Source organism: Ammospiza caudacuta, chromosome 2, assembly GCF_027887145.1.
Source record: "Ammospiza caudacuta isolate bAmmCau1 chromosome 2, bAmmCau1.pri, whole genome shotgun sequence".
NCBI lineage: Eukaryota > Metazoa > Chordata > Aves > Passeriformes > Passerellidae > Ammospiza > Ammospiza caudacuta.
The window spans coordinates 118,031,666-118,050,966 of NC_080594.1; the positions used below are offsets into that span (position 1 = coordinate 118,031,666).

At 45.8% G+C, this 19,301-nt stretch overlaps 1 protein-coding gene across 1 annotated transcript in view; it reads right to left on the reverse strand.

The window, feature by feature from the left end:
- The window catches only part of PCP4 (Purkinje cell protein 4), a 57,209-nt gene extending 41,967 nt beyond the window's left edge, over window positions 1-15,242 (reverse strand). The window contains exon 1 of the mRNA XM_058825728.1: window positions 15,184-15,242. Coding sequence (XP_058681711.1) covers window positions 15,184-15,192 — 9 coding nt within the window. The 5' untranslated portion in view covers window positions 15,193-15,242. The remainder of the gene's footprint in view (window positions 1-15,183) is intronic.
- Between the last annotated feature and the right edge of the window lie 4,059 nt (window positions 15,243-19,301).

The following is a 19,301-nucleotide window of genomic DNA, read 5'->3' on the forward strand; positions in this document are numbered from 1 at the left end:
ATAATATAATATAATATAATATAATATAATATAATTAATATAATTAATATCATAAAAGAATAAATCAGCCTTCTGAGAACATGGAGTCAGATTCTCATCTCTTCCCTCTTCCTGGAGACCCTCACAGACTCAACAATTCCCTGTGTGCTGTCCCTGCATGCCCTGGCAATTGTCTCTCTCCAGCTTTCCTGGGGCTCCTCCAGGCCCTGCAAGGCCACCCTGAGCTCAGCCCAAAGCTTCTCCTGTGCAGGTGAGCAATGCCAGCTGTGCCAGCCTTTCCTGCCAGCAGAGCTGCTCCATCCTCTGCCCATCCTGGAGCCTCCTCTGGGCTCTGCAGCAGCTCCAGCTCCTCCCTGGCTGGGGCAGATCCCAGCATAAATCAGGAGGCATCTGATGAAAATGGGCTGAGGGAATCACAGCCTGGGATAGAGGAACCTACTTACAGAGCTGGTTTTAAATATTCTAATAGCACAGAAAAGAACTTTAGCTGTGCCCCACTTTTGCCGATGCTGGGCTGTAATTTATAAATCAGCACAGTGAGAACCTGCTGATTTTGTATTCAGATTCCATATAATGTTGTAAACTGAATATTTACACCAACACCAAATGTAATCAACGTAATTAGCACAAACAGTAGCTTGCTTAATATTTAGGTTATTAGCATATTTTGAATTAAAACATTATTTCTCCAAAGACATTGTAATCACAATTTCTAATTTTTTTTTTCAGAGGCAGGGATTAATGGAATCTTTGAAGTTAATTTTGAAAGCAGCTGCAAGAATGTATTTCCCAAATCCTGTTAATTACCATGCCAGCCATGAGAAGTAATCCCTTTTTTTTCTTCCTGCAGGAAATGGAAGATTTGATCCAGCATGGTTTATTTACAGGGCTAACTCAGATAAGGACAAGGAATTGAATTCAACTCAGCAGAATTAATTTTATGAGTGGAATTGGAACCTCAGTGTGGTACTGTGGAATTTCCCTGAATTGCACGTTGGGTTTTGTTCAGCAAAGGGCAAAGAGAGTAAAATCAACTACAAAAAAACCTTCTCAGAGCATTTGCCAAAAAATGACCTCATTTCTCACTTGGGATGGGTGATCCAGCCCATATCCCCATCACACTGAGATCTCCTCTTTATCTATTTCCAAGGTGACCTAAGAGGAATATTTCAATTACATAAAAACTGATTGAGCTAGATGGCATAAATAAAAACTGACTGGTTTTATTTATCTTTACCTATTTTATTTATATTCATCTTAAGGTGGTTTCTTCCATTTTTTCCTCCTATTATTTCTTATCTATTGGTAGCATCAGACCTGGCATTATAGTTCCAAAAAGGGCATTTTTGGGCAGGAAACCTGCCTTAAGAACTCCTGCTTCCCATTAGAGCCCAATCCAGCCACACCTTCCCATCCCCAAGGCCTCATTTCTTTGGAAACAATTGTTTGCAAGGTCACACGGAAAACAGGAGCACTGAAATTATTCAAGTTAAAAATAACTCTTCAGCAGAGCTGTGTTGAAAATAATCATTGAAATGATCCAGCTAAAAAAAGAAATACATATTTCAACTGTTTCTGTTGATCATTTCAGTCGTGTAGTTGATGTCTCTGATCCACAAACAGTTGTACCAGGGCAACCTAAATTATCAGCCTTGGTCCCCTGTGGTGGTGTTCACAGAGGATGAGGGAAGAGATGAGAATCTTGACTCCATGTTTCAGAAGGCTGATTGATTATTTTATGAAATATATTGTATTAAAAGAAAATTATAAACTATACTAAAGAGAGAAGAAAGGATTTCATCAGAAGGCTAGCAAAGAAAGGAAAAGAATGATAATAAAATCTTGTGACTGCTCACAGCCTCGACACAGGTGGCTGTCATTGGTCATCAAGTAAAAATAATTCACATGCTGGGTGAACAATTCTCCAAATCACATTCCAAAGCAGCAAAACAGGGAGAAACTGAAGTTACCCAGCTTCTCAGGAGAAAAGATCCTGGCAGAAGGATTTTTCAGAAAATAGGTCTGTGACAGTCCCCTGTGTAGGAAATACAGGCAGGGCACCTGATTGGGAACAAGAGAACTTTGGGATTTGGAAACAGCATTTGGACACAGACAATATCCTGGGTATCCTTTCATATCAGCATCCCCAGCTAGGAGGAATGTCCTAAGCCAATTAAGGGGTCAGAGTCCCTGCTTAGGCATAATATAACTGATTATGGAGAGTGGTTCTGTAGCAAAAATTTACTTTATATGTTATTCTTCCAAGCCCTTCTGAAGTTTTGGGTAATGCAATTTGCTGAGCTCTAAACCCAGCTGTAATTGAGTTAGAGGTTGTCTTCAAGGGCCAGCTTGGATTATTCACAGCGAAAAGCGGCGCTGACAAATTGCTTCATCTCTGATCATACTGGCTGTCATTAATAAAACAGGCTGCTTCTTCCCAGACTGCAAAAACTCTGGTGTTTGTTGTTTTGTTTTGGTTTTTTTCTGTTGGCATGTTTTTTATTTCCAGTTGTACAATTAAAAAGAAAAAAGAAAATCTATTCTTACTTCCCTGCTGTTTCCCTATATATTTCAGAGTTAAACAGGTATTATCACAGTCAGCTAGACTGCTCTAGTAACTGGGCCAGCCAATATTTCCAAAAATATTAATTATGGCAGTTTCAAGCCACCATGCAAAGGAACTTTCTGCCTTCAGCCTGGGGCAAAGCCTTTGATTTTCAAGACAAGAGCAAGACCAGGTGGCAGGGATGTTTCTGCAGCACCGACTCCACTGCTGCACCCACCCCAGGGAGTCGGTCTGGTCCCAGGGAGGGGCTCAGAGCAGCCCCAGCTCTTGGGATTTCTGCTGCTCAGAGTGACCCCGAGAAAAGTTGGAAAGTCTCTTTTCCCAGCCCGGAGCTTGAAGGAGGAATCAGAGCTCTTAATTTCTCAGTCTCAAGGTTGTTTATTGTATCTTATCTATAAAATTCTTTCTCCTGTCCAGCTGAGGTCCGTCCAGCAGGACAGTCCAGCGCTCTGCCTGTCCCTGGGTGGTGCTGTCTTTTTATACTAAAATCTACGTATACAGAATCACAGAATCACAGAAATTCTAGGTTGGAAGAGACCTTTAAGATCATCAAGTCCAACCCATATTCTAACACCTCAACTAGATCATGGCACCAAGTGCCACATCCAGTCTTTTTTTAAACTCTTCAAGGGATGGTGACTCTACCACCTCCCTGGGTAGATGATTCCCGTATTTGACCACTCTTTCTGTGAAAAACTCCCTCCTTAATTCTAACCTGTGTCTCCCTTGGCGCAGCTTGAGACTGTGTCCTCTTGTTCTGTCTGTTGTTGCCTGGAGAAAGAGCCCGACCCCCAGCTCACCACAGGCACCCTTCAGGAAGTTGTAGAGAGTGATAAGGTCACCCCTGAGTCTCCTTTTCTCCAGGCTGAACAACCCCAGCTCCCTCAGTCGTTCTTCATGTGGCTTGTGCTCCAAGCCCCTCACCAGCCTTATTGCTCTCCTTTGATGCTCAAGCATCTCAAGGTCCCTCCTAAAGTGAGGGGCCCAGAACTGGACACAATTCTCCAGGTGAGGCCCCACCAGTGCCGAGTACAGGGACAGAATGAGCTCCCTGCTCCTGCTGGCCACTCCGTTCCTGACACTGGCCAGGATGGCATTGGCCTTATGGCCACCTGGGCACACTGCTGGCTCCTGTTCAGCCGACTGTCAGCCAGCACCCCCAGGTCCCTTTCCTCCTGAGCACTGTCCAGCCACACCGTCCCCAGCCTATATCGCTGCAGGGGGTTATTGTGGCCACAGTGCAGGACTCGGCACTTGGACTTATTGAAGTTCATCCCATTCGATTCTGCCCATCCATCCAACCGTTCCAAGTCCCTCTGCAGAGCCCTACATCCCTCTAACAGATCAACACACGTTCCCAGCTTAGTGTCATCTGCAAATTTGCTAATAAAGGACTCTAAACCCTCATCCATGTCATCAATAAAAATACAATACAATATTTACAATGACTTTCCAATACCTATCACCTATGTTAGACAGTGAGCTTCTACTCTAAACCAATCTAAAAGTGCCAACATCACAGCAGAAGATGGAGGCCAAGAAGAAAAAGGAGAACGTGGGAACCCAGAACATCCCTCTGGCTGTCCTGAGCAGCCAAGACCCCTGCCAGGGGGCTCACAGACCCTGGCACAGAGCCCAAGACCCCTCTGATTTTGATTATGACCCTTGGAGCAAATTACCAACCTTATATGAAGATCAGCAAGCCACGGCAGTTTAGCTAGAATAATAGTGAATTTACCACAGGGTGGAAAAGTAGATTTTGGGGTTTTTGGTATGGGGGTTACAGAGGCAAGATGGAGGGATCTGGGTGTGTCCAGCCTTTCTCCTTCTTGGCCTCCATCCTCTGCTGTGATGTTGGCACTTACAGATTGGTTTAGAGTAGAAGCTCACTGTCTAACATGGATGATAGGTATTGGAAAGTAACTGTAAACATAGTACACGTAGTTTTTAGAATAAAGACATAACAGCACCCCGGGGACAGGCAGAGTGCCTGGACTGTCCTGCTGGACAGACCTCAGCTGGACAGGAGCAAATTTTTTACAGATAAAATACAATAAACAGCCTTGAGACCAAGAAATGAAAAGCCCAGACTCCTTCTTCAAGTGCCAGGCTGAGAAAAGCTACTTTCAAACTCTTCTCGATGTCAATCTGACAAGCTAAAGAGCCCAACAGGAGGACATGCTCAGATTCCTCAACATTATCCCCTGAACCACCATTCTAAAAACTCCAAAATCTCCTTTTTCACCCCGTGATAAATTCACTGTCATTCTATTTAAACTGTCATGGCCTGCAGATCTTCATCTGAGGTTGGTAACTTGCTCCATGGGTCACAATCAAACCCACAGGGGCATCTTGGGCTCTGTGCCAGGGTCTCTGAGCCCCCTGGCAGGATCTGGGCTGCTCAGCACAGCCAGAGGGATGTCCTGGGTTCTGACACCCAGCCATCTGCTGGGATGGCAGCAACTTCTCCAGGGTCACTCCAGCACCAGGGAATCTCTGGATGGAGAGCGTGCCCAGCCTTGGCAGCACAGCCTTGCCCAGGGGGATGACACAAAGTTGGCACCTCTGGCTCCATGCCACGGGCACATCCCTGCAAGGGGGACCCAGGATGGGCTGCTGGAGGTGCCCTGGATGTGGGGCATTGCTCAACAGAGGATCTGTCCAGCACTGCTCCCATCTGGATGGGGGATGATCTGCTGAGAGCTTTAGAGGAGATGCTTTGTTAAGGGGGGCATGTGGTTGAGAGCAGAGCTCTTGGCACTGGGAGCAAAAACCACAGCCAAGGGATTAGAAAGAAATCTGCCACAGTGAAAGGAAAATGGGCAGGGTGAGGCACAAGGGCACCCTGATGGCCACAAATCAGGGACAGAGATCAAATAAGCTCAAATGCAGCAAGCAGAAGACAAGTCAGGTCACTGCCTCTGTCCAAGAGATGGACAGAAAATTGGGATTTTCACAAATCAGAAGCTCTGACGACCCAGCAGCTGCTGAGGGAAATTGTTGCTGCGATCCATTTCATTGCTTACAGCAGCAGAGAAGATAAGAAAGCAATTTTCACAGAAAAGCTGTAAGAGTTGCCAGGTTCCCCGGCCCCAGCAGACAGACCAGGTTACCTGCCCTAGGAATAAATCCATCCCTGTGAGGGTGGGGAGGCCCTGGCTGGGCAGAGAATCTGTGGATGCCCCATCCCTGGAAGTGCCCAAGGACAGGTGGGACAGGGCTTGGAGCAACCTGGGATAGTGAAAGTTGTCCCTGCTCATGGCAGGGTTGGAACAGATCTTTAAGGTCCTTTCCAACCCAAACCATTCTGTGATTCTATAAACTGTGTTTTCCCATTCAAGTTCAATGAAAATTTGTAAGTTTCTCCATGTAGCCCTCTTTCATTCTGTTTTCAGTCTCACATGATGAACCATGCTCCATTCTGCTTTGTGCCTTGCATATGAAATAAAAGAAAAAATATTTACACCTCATTCACACATGAACATGGCAAAACATGCTGCAATGCCATTAAAAATGGCCCTTAGATGCTCCTACAAGAACAGCCATGAATTTTGGTAATAGTTTCCCATACTTATCCTGTGACTAGAGAGAACATAGGTTCCTTAGAAGTTCCATGCAGAAAGCAGATTTAGATCCAGCTGTGCTGCCTGACACACTGCAGTCAGACAAAAACATCTATTAAAGACTTACATGGCATGACTGCAAAAGCTATTGCTACAATTCAGGTAATTTGCAATTTAGCTTCTCTACAATTCACAATATTACAGTAGAAGCTTTGCTACCAATGTTCCCACACCTGCAGATCCATCCCAAAGTCCAATTCCAGGACAGAAGAACACAAAGCTTCTGATCCACAGAAGGAATACAAAACAAAGCTCAGAATAAAAGCCCTGTGAGGAAGAGAGGATCTCCTGTAATCTATCCTGAGAGGTTCATTCAGCTTCCTTTGGGTGTTAGTGCTCTCCAGTAGCTTGCAAAATATGCTGAAGGAAAGAAGTGATAACTAGCCAAGTCTGACTGGCAAATTAAAATTGGCATCAAGCTGGCCTGCCTTAGGCATTTGGCTGCCCTGCTTAAACTGCAGCACATGTGTGCTGGCACATGCACTCCCAAATGTGCCAAGCCAACAATATGTTTGCTCTCTTCCAGGGGTGTGTATCTGTCAGCTCTGACTGCAGCAGTGTAAGTGTGAAGCAGCCATGAAGCCACATGGCTCATTTTCCTCTCCATGTCATCTGCCTGCCCAGCCATCCTTCCTCCTCCTTCCTCTCCATCAACTTAATGCTTCTCATTTCTGCAGTTTATCCTCTGACCTCACATTTTTTAAGTACTCTTTTAGAATTCCAAGAAACAGATTTCCATGTTGTTCAGATTTCCTCTTGGAACACTGCAGTAAAAAGTTCAAATAAAAGTCATTATTCAGAGCATTTCCATTAATGTTAAAATTATGTGCTTTACAGTCAACATGCACAGTATTCAGTATTTTAATACAAGAGTAATTTAATGCTGGCTATTGCAAAGAAAAGCCTTTTTCCTCCAAGGGAAAAAGAGAAACAAAGATCCCCAAGAGAAAAAAGAACACCATTTCTTGAAACATCAAGGCTAGAGAATGAAAATCACTACTATTCAAATGGAGAACTTGTGATTTTGTAAGGGTTATTTTTCTGCCTCTGTACCCTCTCCCCTAAACTTGGACTTCAGCCTTTTAAAATGTGTTCTCATATTTGTCTAGGCATTGCACCCTGATACTCACCTGGCAAACCAACCTCGCCCTGGTGAGGCAAACATTTCATGGGAAAATGCTCTGATGTCTGTGAAAACCATTCTCACAAATCAGTGATATTCCTTCATGTCCTGAGTGTCACTAGGAAAAGGTCTAATATCCATAAAATCCCCAAGAAATCACTGATGTCCTCAGATCTGTTCATTTTTGCTTCATCTGCTGTTTCACACTTGCATTTGGGGAAAAGGCTGTTCAGACTGTGGTACCTGCTGGGTAACCAGGCTGATTTTTGCTGGTCACAGTGGAGACACAGAGATGTGAAATCATCCCCAGATATTAGCAGGGGGTGCTGTCAGCTTCCCAACACTCTGCCCAGGGATTTTGAAGCTGTGCAGACCCCAAGTCTTCATTTAAGATCTCTTCCACCCCCTGATTCACTCCAGAAGAGCCCATGAACTCTTCTCAAGCTGATTTAGCAGGATTTGTCCTATTTCTAGGGTCAGTCCTGGCCAGAGCTGGCTTGGGCATTTCTGAACTGTGCTCCATCATTCCCAGAAAAGGTGCACCCAAAATCCCTCCAAATCCACCCACAGCAGTGTGTGCAGCCAGGCAGGATCCCCAAAGGGATCTCTCCCTTTTACCTTTAGGAGATTCCTGTTGTGCAGCAATCCAACATGAACCTCCACAGCCCTGCTCACTCCTCCCAAGTCTAAACCATCATAACCTGCCCACATTTCAGGTTCCTCTGGTTCTACTGCTGCAGTTTTCCACTTCTGCTGGCACCACTCAGTGGCCCCACAACCCACCAAGAATCCAAGTGCCAGCCAAGAAACACCAGGTGAGGCTGTGACAAAGCAGCTCAGACCTTTCTGTCAGGCATTTGGACACCCAGACTCAATGGTAAAGATATTAAATACACACCTCTAACTTTTTGGCAGAGCTAGAGTCTGTCTGCAAGATTTGATGCCACCCTTCTCAGCAGCTCCTTGTCTGAGCCCAGCATCTCTGAGGTCTCCAAGGTCAGACAGAAGGATACCAGATTGTGTAAGTTTTTTTACTTTCTTCTTTTTCCTTTCATCTCTCACAAAGGAGCTCTCTAACAGCATTCTGTCTGCTGTTACAGCACTCACAGTGTCAGCTACACCACTGGTTAAGGTCAGATTTCATGCACTCCAGCCTAAGGTGATAATGCAAGAACATGCAGTGTCTATAAAGTAATACCTTTCTTTTTAAGAGGAAAGACAGTTCAGCTGTAACTAATATTCAAGTCATGTAGGCAGACAATTTTCATTTCTTTTCTGACTAAACTTGTGCTTCTCCCTCCAAATTCCATGTTAGTGCATAAATAAGGCTTTATCCCTCTTGGTATGAACTGATGAGGTGAGACAGCACCAGCCAAGCCCTGCTCTGGGTGACACTTGCCCAATTTACCTCTAAGCAGACTTAGAGGAAGCAGACATGGAGAGTGGGGATAAACTGTGACCCCAAATCCTGTCATTTATAATATTTCACAACTGATTTCCTTTGCAGTTACTTGCCATTTATCTTACTAACAAGACTAATGTTTATAGTCTGTCTTCCACACCTTTTTTGTAAGACAGCTAGAGATTGGTTTCTGAATTAAAATTAGAGGGCAGAGTTAAAAAGGGATTATTTGTGATTTGACCTAGTTTATAGGTATGTACTGTGTTTTTTTTATTTATTTAGAAACTCAACACCCAAAAACTGAAGAAACAGAAGATGTTTCCTTAGAAAAGAGGAGGAATGCATGTTTATCTCCATGAGAAGACCCTGTGCCTTGTAGGGAATGTGGTACATGGCTCAGGGAATTCAGGGCTCTGTTGCCAAGTGAGAGGCTGAAGGAAGGAATTGTTTTCCCCATCCTCTTCAGCCAGTGGGGTGCCTCAGGACTGACATACCCAGTGTTCACCCACTCTGTTACAAGCTCTTCCATAGCAGAGTTAGAGGCAAAACATGCAAACACATTTTCCAAACCATCCCTACAAAAAAACTGAGACAAGAGCAAATGGCAGTTTGGAAATCAATATTTTATTCAAATTAAAAAAAAAAAAAAAAAAAAAAAAACAAAACACAACAACAAAAAAACCCAGAAACCTTTAACGGAAATGGCACTGCTGTTCCTGCTGAAGTTAATGCTACTTCACATTTCATCACTAGCATGATCTAGATAATGTAATAACTGTTGGATGATGACTCCTATAAGCTTGCCAATTCATTACAAATTTAGGGATATTGGACAGGAAACTAATATTCCTTTGCAACCTGAAATTATATTGTACTCTGAAGTCCAGCAGCATGAAGGTTGGAGTAAGTTACTCTTTTACAAGGAAACATGATACCAGAGCACACTATTAAAACCAAATGTCCTTTTTTAGTGTGTTGCCTGAATCTGTTGGCATTCTATACATGGCAAGAAAACCCGTGAGCTTCTGCCAGTGTCATCAAATTAAGATCAATTTCCAACATCACTTCTAAGTGCTATTTTAGAAGATGCTTGATCCCACTGAAACCACACTGATGGAAAGAGTAGGCAAAGTGACAGATGTAAAACTTATTGTTCTCCCTTCTTCCTCCTCTTTTGAGCTGCAATTTACCACTCAGCTAATAAATAGATGTGAGTTAAAATTAAAAACTGATGTTCATGTGCTTATCGATCCCACCCCCATCCTGGAACAGCTGCACAATTTCCTCCTCCTCCTCTCTGCCATGTTCTAGCTGGGGTTTTTAGAGCTGCACAGTTTCTGTACCCACTGTGGGTATGGATAAGGGAAATAATTAACAATTGGGGTCGTGGCAATATCTGAAAAATGCAACCAGAAGGGCCCCCCCAAGGTGAGGGGCTGGCTCAGACACCCACCAGGGCTGGAAGCACCAGAGCAGAGAACTGGAGCTCCTCTACACAAATATGGTGTGTCCTTCCCTTAAAACAGCAGTTCTCTGATCTAGTGCCATCAGGATTATGGTTGTATAATCCTCCCTTGTGTTTATGGGGTTCCAGGATGCTAAACACCATTTCAATGGAATGGTTTCAAGGGAATTCAGGAGAACAGCCCAGGGAGAACCCCAGTTTTACCATTTAACCACGTGAAGCAGACACAGTTCCAGCCAAAAACCTCCACTGACACCTAACATTGCACACATTGCCTGTCCCTCTCCAACAGCCTCCTGCTGAACACACCTGCCCAGAGGGACAGGGACATGCTTCAGGCTCTCCCTCAAGGAAAGGACACTCCCTTTGGGCTGTGGGACATGCCCAAACCATGGGGCATCACTTCTTTGGAAGGCTGCCTTGCTGATGGGTGTGTTACAGACACACCTCAGGCACAGGGGAAGCTCCTTTTTCAGAAGAACATCTTTAACCCCAGAGTTATCCCCTGTCAGCATCTCTGCTGAGCTGGCTGCTTGGACACCGCTGTGAAATGCAAAGCTGTGTTTCGTGTCAGGTACAAACAGGCGATGTGTGTAGCTGTGAATGCAAAATGTGTGGACCCCGACAATGGGAGAGCTGTGAATTCTAATAAATAACTGAGGAGAATAAAGCATGGAAAAAGGCCTTTTGAACCTATCTTTTGTTTGCAATTAACCCTGGTTGATTTAGGAGCGTTGGAATTAAAGTGTTAAAGATGTTGCTTTTTGACTTCATTTAATAATTACCTTTTGAAGTATAATTTTAGAATATTCCTTGTATCCTTGAAACTATAGCTTTGGAATATATATAAAGGAAATGTGCTTATCTCATGCCTTATTGAAGCAGAGAAAAACAGCTTGAGAAAGGAAGATGAACATCACCTCAAGGGTTTATGGTTTCGACCAAAGGGAAACTGGACCGCCACCATCTGGGATCCTCCTTTGAGATACATCCTGAGAAACTGAGATCACAACAGTGTACAGAACCATGATGTAATAATTTGGAATAAAAATTGCTGATGAGTAAAAAAATTGGAAATAGAAACTGCTGAAAAAGCTGATGGGTATCCCTATAAATACTTGTAACCATCAATTATCGGTGTGCAGTGTGAGGGAAAACTTCCCCCATTGTACCCAGCACTGTATTGCTCATACTTTACCATATTAAATAATAAATTGATTGCTGCTTGAATATTGGCCTAGTCAAGCTTCTTATTCATAACACCTCCCAGTGAGGGTGGTGTGAGCTCCAGAGCAAAGATTCAGCTGTCCAGGCTGCAGAGCAGAGCTGCATGACCCACCAGGACAGCTCATCCCCTGCACCTCCCAGTTACAGGACACACAAACACCCTCCATGAGCCTTTTAAAGGTGGGCACAGCACAGCAGAGGCTGCAGGGTTCCAAAGCCACCCTAAGCCAAAACAAAGAGCCTGGTGTAGCTCAAATAAATAAAAATTTAGTGTTCTTTGCTTTCAAAGCCTGACCAAAAACTCCACATTTCAAGATCAAGTCCCCAACTCTTCACCTTCCCAACTAAGAGTCAGATCCTTACAGCACTCTGAATTTCACGTGCCTGGTTGCTTGACGCCTGTTTGCAAAGGAAAGGCAGAATATTCTCGCTGCTGTCTGGTCAGCAGGCTGGCTCTCAAGGATAAAAGGCTGCTGGCACAAAGTACACACCACAGCACCCTGGCAATCAGGGCTGCACTTCACTCACGCTGCACAAGGCTCTTCCAGGGCAGGTTTCTCAATCATAGGTGCCTCAGGCAATCAAAAAGAGATTTCCTAAATGGCGCTCCTGAAGTCTCACACCTAAATAAGATGTGTTAAAGCTGAGTTGTCCCTACACCTGCAACACCACTCTGACCCTTTTAAAAAGGAACTAAATGCATCCAAGGCAATCTCTGCTGGAGACTCCTCATCCCTGAGCACTGGAGCAGCACCCAGGGCTGTGACAACACATTGTTCAAGTGCTCTCCTTCCTGAGCCCACAGCTGATTCCAATGACAACCACGAGCATTCCCCACAGGAGTGAACATGATAAAAACGTCTGTGTGATTGAATGCTTCTTGTGAAGCCTCGTGGCAGGGGAGTACCAGGACCCCACATCATCTGCAACGTGTCAGGGTGGTTAAATGAGTGACCAGATGACAGGAGTCCCTGTGCTGAATGGAGTTTGTGCCAGACTGAGTCCAGAGGCTCACTGGTACAAGTACTGACTGTAAATTAAGATGTGGCACTGCTCTGTGGGCACATCACCCAAGATCTCTTCCCCAGTTCAGCCTGTGTGAGTGGAGATCTCTAATGGAAGCCAGGCCGCCTCTCATGGCTGCTCATTGACAGCAGCTGATATTTTTCAGCACAGCTCCCCTCTCCAGGCTCATTAAAAACAACAAAGAACAGCCACAGACCTACAGAAAAGGCTCCCCAGGTATCTGAGGACAGACTTTCACAGCTAAAGATGCATTTCAATGCACACTGACATTCCCAAGGAATTCCCACCCATGTCTGCCACCAAACCAGGCAGCAGGAAGGATAAATCACAATTTTCCAAGCCACCAGGTCACCTCTTACACCTCACATTCCCAATGGCTACTTACAGGGCCAGACTTCTGCCCAGCAGAAGGAACTCATTAAACACATTTTCAGACAAATACTGCAGAGAAAGGAATGTCATGTTCCTCCTGCAGAAAAGGTCCTTATCCTTCTTGGAAAAAATATAAGCTAGCTGCTAGAAAATAGAAGTGTACTACAGGCAGATGAATAACTGCTTCCTTTTCAGCTTTTTCCTGATCACAAAATGGTTTGGGTTAGAATGGACCTTAAAAATCATCTTGTTCCACCCCTTGCCATGGGCAGGGACACCTCCCACCATCCCAGGTTGCTCAGAGCCACATCCAACCTCTCCCTGAGCACTTCCAGGGATCCAGGGCAGCCACAGGTGCTCTGCACCACCTGTTGAGAGCCTCACCACACTCATAAATCACCCTAATCACCGCCCATAGACAGGAAAGAAGTTAATTTTGCTTAAAATGAGAACTCACGCAAAGTATCAGTAAATAACTCAGGGAGATGAAAGCTCTTTTCTGAGATTTCTGTGACATTTCCAGTGCTGCTCAAATCCAGGCAATTGGTAACATAAAGCAAGAAAAAAAACCACCTTCCCACCCTCCCAACACTGCTGTATGTGGGATAAGCTATTGAAGGCTCTAATTTGGCCTCTTTTCAATCACCCCATCCATAGATTATTTTTTTAGCAGATTAAACCAAAAATAAAAATATCTTTCAATTACAGCATTGCAAGATAAAACCACTGAGACCCCCCCCCCAACAGCAAACAGTTACCCAAGAGCTTCCTTTCTGCTCAGGATATTTTTTGCCTCATTTTTGCAGTGAGATGGTTTGGGGTGGTGTAGTTGCTCTCCTCTGCCTTTTGGGGAAGAGCTGACGGCAAGAACAGCAGGGAGGCTTTTCTTCACTGGAGCTGAGGGTGATTAACTCCCCGGTTTTGTCAGGGGAAGGACAGCAGCACTGAAGACAGTGCTCAGTGTCACAGGCACAGGATGCAGCTCTGCACCAGGGAAACATCTCCCAGCTCCAGGGGTTTGCTCTGTCAGGCACCAACAAATGCACTGGGAATAAAGAACCCCTGTGCTGGTAGCAGGGAGGATCTTTATCTTCACTGTGTCTCTTCAAATCCAAAAGGCAATCGGTCTAATTCAAATTATTGAAAGGTAATTACTGAGCAAATACAACCAGCAAAAAGCTGGAAAAAGAATGCCTCATATAGTTACAGCAGCACCACCCAAGCATCACTCCTCTCCATGAGATTTCCCCCTAAACTATAAATTTAAAGTAAATTTTAGTGCTGCTGCATCTCACAGCACACTTCAGCCAAACTGGGCAGCAAAGTCACAGTGGCTGAAACATTAAAAAAAAAAGGCAACAAAACCCCCAAACCAACACTGCAGGAACTCCAGCCAGGTGACAGAAATACAGACAGCAGCAGAGGAGAGGACTCTCATGTAGAGATCCCTGCAGGCAGCAGAGATGAGGATTTCCTCTGCTCTCCCCACCTGGCATGACCTGAAAGCCAAACTGTGAGGAGCTGCTCCTCACAAAGCCCTGCACCACAGCCCAGGCTGCTCCTGCTTTTCATCTCTGCTTTGCACCTCCACAGCTGAGTGTAACACCTGCACGGCACAGAGTCGCAGCTCATCCCGTGTCAATCTCAATTCTGCTTCTAAAAAAAGGAAAATCCCATTTGTTAATGGAGTAGCAGGTGTTTTGTAACAAACAGCCTCCAAAAATAGGTGCTGGGTTTCAGGTACCTCTGCTGACTCCCAAAGAATGAGCCGAGCTGGAGAATGTGCGATCTCTCAGCTGAACCTAAGGAGTCGTTCAATCTAACAATACATTTAACTAAAAATATTCTAGGTTGAACTTTTCACTGCAGAGGAAGAAAAACAAAAAAAAAAAAAAAAAAAGCAAGCAGAGAACCCCACAAGTACAAAATTCCAGCTTATTTATTTACAAGGGTACAAGTGATCCTTACATGTTTGGCACTATTTACATTTTTTCGCCTCGATTGTAATCCCTGTCAGGACGCTACTTACAAAGTTTACATCAGCACCCAACCAAAACCAGGGCGGTTTTTTCCATGAGCTCTCCAGTGGGCAACTTTCCCACAACTTAACTAAACCCTCTTTTATACACAGGAAAGCGCTGGGTAGGCATAAAAAAATCATCGCGGATTTGTAATTAGGACTCCAAAGAGCAAACCCCCACCTCGCCTCACGCTCTGCAGGTGCGCGCACACCTGTGGGGATGCGCCGAATGGGAGACGTTGAGACCCCCCTCAAGGGACCTCCGCAGCGCCCCCAGCCCGGGATGCCCGCAGTGTGGTGACACTGACCCTGTGTCCTGCCCTGTCCTGCTCCCCCCGTTCCCGCTCAGCCCGGCTCACCTCGCTCATGTCGCGACAGTGTCCCGGTGTGACAGTGGCAGCGGCCCCGCCGGCGCTCAGCGCTCCCGCCGCGCCCGCGACGCGCCCGTTAAGAAGCGGCGCCGCGCGCCCGGCCCGGCCCGCGCCGGCCAATCAGCGCCGCGCGCGCGCGGGCCCCACCCAATCCCGGCGCTCCCCGCCATCCCGAGAGCGCGCGGCGCCCCCTGGCGGCCCTCAGAGCCCTCACGGCCGGCAGCGCTCCCCGCGTCCTCCTCCTCATGCTCCTCTTATTTTCCTTCTTTTCTTCCTCCTTTTCCTCCTTTTCTTCCTCCTTTTCCTCGTCTTCCTACTCATCCCCCTTCCCTCCGCACTTCCCCGAGTGCCCGGCACCATTGGCTTCGGGCATCCCCACAGGGGAGAGCCACGAACTCCAGGTGTACTAGAGGCAGCCTGGTTTTGGGGAATTATTGCGGCAGATTGGATGAATAAATTAAATGGGGAACTTTTTTTTTCTTTTTTCCTACAGTGAGAATGGTGAGGCACTGGAACAGGCTGGCCAGGGAGGTTTTGGATGGTTCAAAAGGTTCTTACAATAAAGATAACTCTAGTAGTTGCTTTATTTATACCCTGCCATTTATGCTGTGTGATGGCACCGCATTTTAGTTTTGAGGTACCCCTTTCCCTGTCAGCCTTTCTGACCCATGGCAATCCCTCAATTTAAAGGTGCCTCAACCTGGGGGTGTTCAAAGCCAGGTGAGAGCCTTGAGCAGCATGGAATGGTGGAAGGTGTCCCGTGGCAGAAGATTTGGGGCAAGATGATATTTAAAATCCTTTTCTAACCCCTTAACATCCTGTGATCCTATAAACCAGGCATAGAATCTCTGCTCTCCTCCCCCCTGCCTTTCCTCTCTGTCTCATCAGTCTTGCTGCCATTCCTGTTCAAATTTACAGCATTTTTTCCAGAGATACACAGAAAACAGCCCTTTCTATCATTTCTCTGAATGGTTAATTAAAGCAGGACTTTGGGATGTGTGCTGTTGTGCTCCAGCATCCGTCTTTTGATGGAGCACAATCGCTATATTTGGCAATACACACTCAGATGCTCTGACTCACGTATCTGTGAAGAAATATAGGTTCAATTAGCTCTGGGAATGCACTTAGCTCCCTCAAATTTTTCTCAAATCAATAAAAAAAGTTAAAGTATTATATTGGAGAGCCCAAGAAGCTTGACAAGCCCTCCCACTTCCAGGGACTACCTTGCAGCAGCCTCATCTCTTCGCCAGCACCTGTCTTCAGGGCCAGTATTAATAGAGGCAGAGAAATAAATTTGATGAGAAATCACATTTTCTTGTGGAGCTGGAGAGGCAGGAGGGGCTGGGCTCCTTCATCTGAGGATGAGGAGGTTCCGCAGGCAGTGGAACCAGGGTTGTGTATCCTGGGAATATTTTGGGGATGCTGGCCAAATATGTAGGGATGGGATCAGGGCAGCTGGAGCTGAATTTGGCAAGGGATGTGAAAAATAATAGGGGCTTCTACAAGTGTGTTGGCCAGAAAAGGAGGAGAAAAAAAAATTTACCCTTCTGGGAAACAAAACAGGAAATCTGAGATACTGAACACAATTTTTGCCTCTTTCATCATTCTATTATTCCCAGGACCTCCACCAGCATCTGGCATTTTTTAAATTAACATGAATTGTCCCCGTTTTTGGTGTGAGTGGCCCAAGCAGGCAACAAACATGGTAAAAGTTCATTGCAGGAGCAGCTTCAGGAGCTGCCCTGTGAGGACCCAAAATAAAGATGATGATGAAGTTTAGCCCCTGAAGAAGCTGTGTTTCATGTGACACCCTTTTCCAGGGAAGAGCAATTGTGGGTGTATTGCATTAGTATTCCTGTTCTGACAGGAGTGCCACTGGTCTGTCAGCTTATGGATCCCAGGCACAATGCTAACATAAATTATTAACAGAGAATTGCTGATCAAAGGGCTCCCAATCTCATGGGAAGGGACACAGAAAACTGAGAGGAAATCTGTTCAGGTCCCTTTGCCTCCGAGGGGAATCATGTTGGTCTCACTCTTCACCATGAAGATAAATGTGTCAAATCCAAGCAGAAAATCTCCTGCTGATAATTCAGGCTGTGTGCCCCGAGAAGCAGGTTAGCAGAGAAAGCTCTCTGCACTAAATGCTGCAGGAGAACATACAAAATTCTTATTTTCTGATCTGTTTGGAAGAGGTCACAGTTTAGGAGAGGCATCCTGGAGGGCTGAGCTGTGTCTGGGAGGTGGCACTCTGGAAACACAGCACCCAGCCTGGTGCCTTTTTAGGGGAACAATGCTGAGGTGTGACAGTGCCCTCCGAGCAGTGACTCTGCTCTGAGGACAGCTTGAACATTTTGTGGTGTGCAGACACAGTTAAAGGTGCATTATTTGCCCTCAGACAGGTCCTGAGTGAGCACAGAGCTCCCCTCTCCCAGGGAAAGCCTCTGACCAGCAGAGATGCAGCTGTTCTCTCTCTCCCCCTCTAAATCTTGTTCCCTGCCTCCCAGCTTTGCATCTCATACACTGCAAAAAAATTTCTGTAGCCAGCCAGAGCAATCCAGACATGAACTTTGGGCTGAAATGCTCTGTGCCTCTCCTCAGTTGCAGTGTGGACTGAACTTAATTATTCCATTTGCAAACACAGACACACAGATGCCTCCAAATCCATCTTAAATGGACAAATCCCAAGTTCTGGGAATGCAGCAGCAACCTGAGCTTTTCAAAAGGTTCTTACAATAAAGGTAACTCCAGTAGTTGTTTTATTTATACCCTGCCATTTATGCTGTCTGATGGCACCACATTTTCGTTTTGAGGTACCCCTTTCCCTGTCAGCTTTCTAACCCATGGCAATCCCTCAATTTAAAGGTGCCCCAAAGTTCTGCTTTTACTTAAGTGCACATCTAAGTAGTAGCACTTCTAAGTACAGAAAATATTCTAAGCAATCTATTTTCAAGAGCCATTATATTCTGAAAATTGACTATTAAAATACCACCTTCTTATTCATCAAGTCTGCACTCAGTGTGTGTTCAATCTTGTCTGCTGGCATATGACTGCAATTTTACTGCCTTTTACTCCCACTTACCTGAAAAATTCAGCAGAGAGAGGAGAAGAGAATCTGAGCTGGGTGTTGGAACAGAAAGGCTCTCAGGCTTCCAAGAAGCTTCACCTGTTTAAGGGGACTGAAAATGGCTCTTCTGTGCCAGACTCAGCAATCAATAACTGGAGAAGTGTGTGTTAAAGTCCTGGAATCATTTGGGTTGGAAGAACCTTAAAGATCATCTTGTTCCAAACCCCTGCCATGGGCAAGGAATCTTCCACTAGGTCAGGCTGCTCAGAGCCCCAAAGAGCTTTCAGTTCCAGGGATGGGGAGTCCACAACCTCTAGGGCAACCTGTGCTGGACCTCACCACCCTCACAGGGAAGAATTTCTGCCCAGTATCCCACCCATCCCTGCCTTCTGTCAGTTTGAATCCATTCCCCCTTGTCCTGTCACTACATGTGAAAAATCCTCTCCAGCTCTCTTGGAGCCCCCTGGAAGGGGCTGTAAAGTCCTTCAGGCTGAAGTGCCCCAGCTTTCTCAGCCTTTCCTCACAGGAGAGGTGCCCTTCTGGTGCTGTATTTGTACAAGGACAGAGCTGATTTTGTGCTCAGACTTTGTCACTGACAGTGACACACAACTGCACAGTCTTGCTTTGCTTTTGATCCCTCCAAAAAGTTTCTTTATACCCTGCCATTTATGCTGTCTGATGGCACCATATTTTAGTTTTGAGGTGCCTCTTTCCCTGTCAGTGCCTGCAAAGTTTGATCAGAAGCACAGAAGAGGCAGAATCACAGAATCCTTTAGCTGGAAAAGACCTTCCAGCCCATCAAGTCCCAGGTGTGCCCTGTCCCCACCTTGTCCCCAGCCCAGAGCACTCAGTGCCACCTCCAGGCCTTCCTTGGACACCTCCAGGGATGGATGGAGACTCCAAACCTCCCTGGGCAGCCCCTGCCAAGGTCTGACCATCCTTTCCATGGAGAAATCCTCCTGATGTGCAACCTGAGCCTCCCCTGGCACAGCCTGAGGCCATTTCCTCTCATCCTGTCACTTGTCACCTGGGAGCAGAG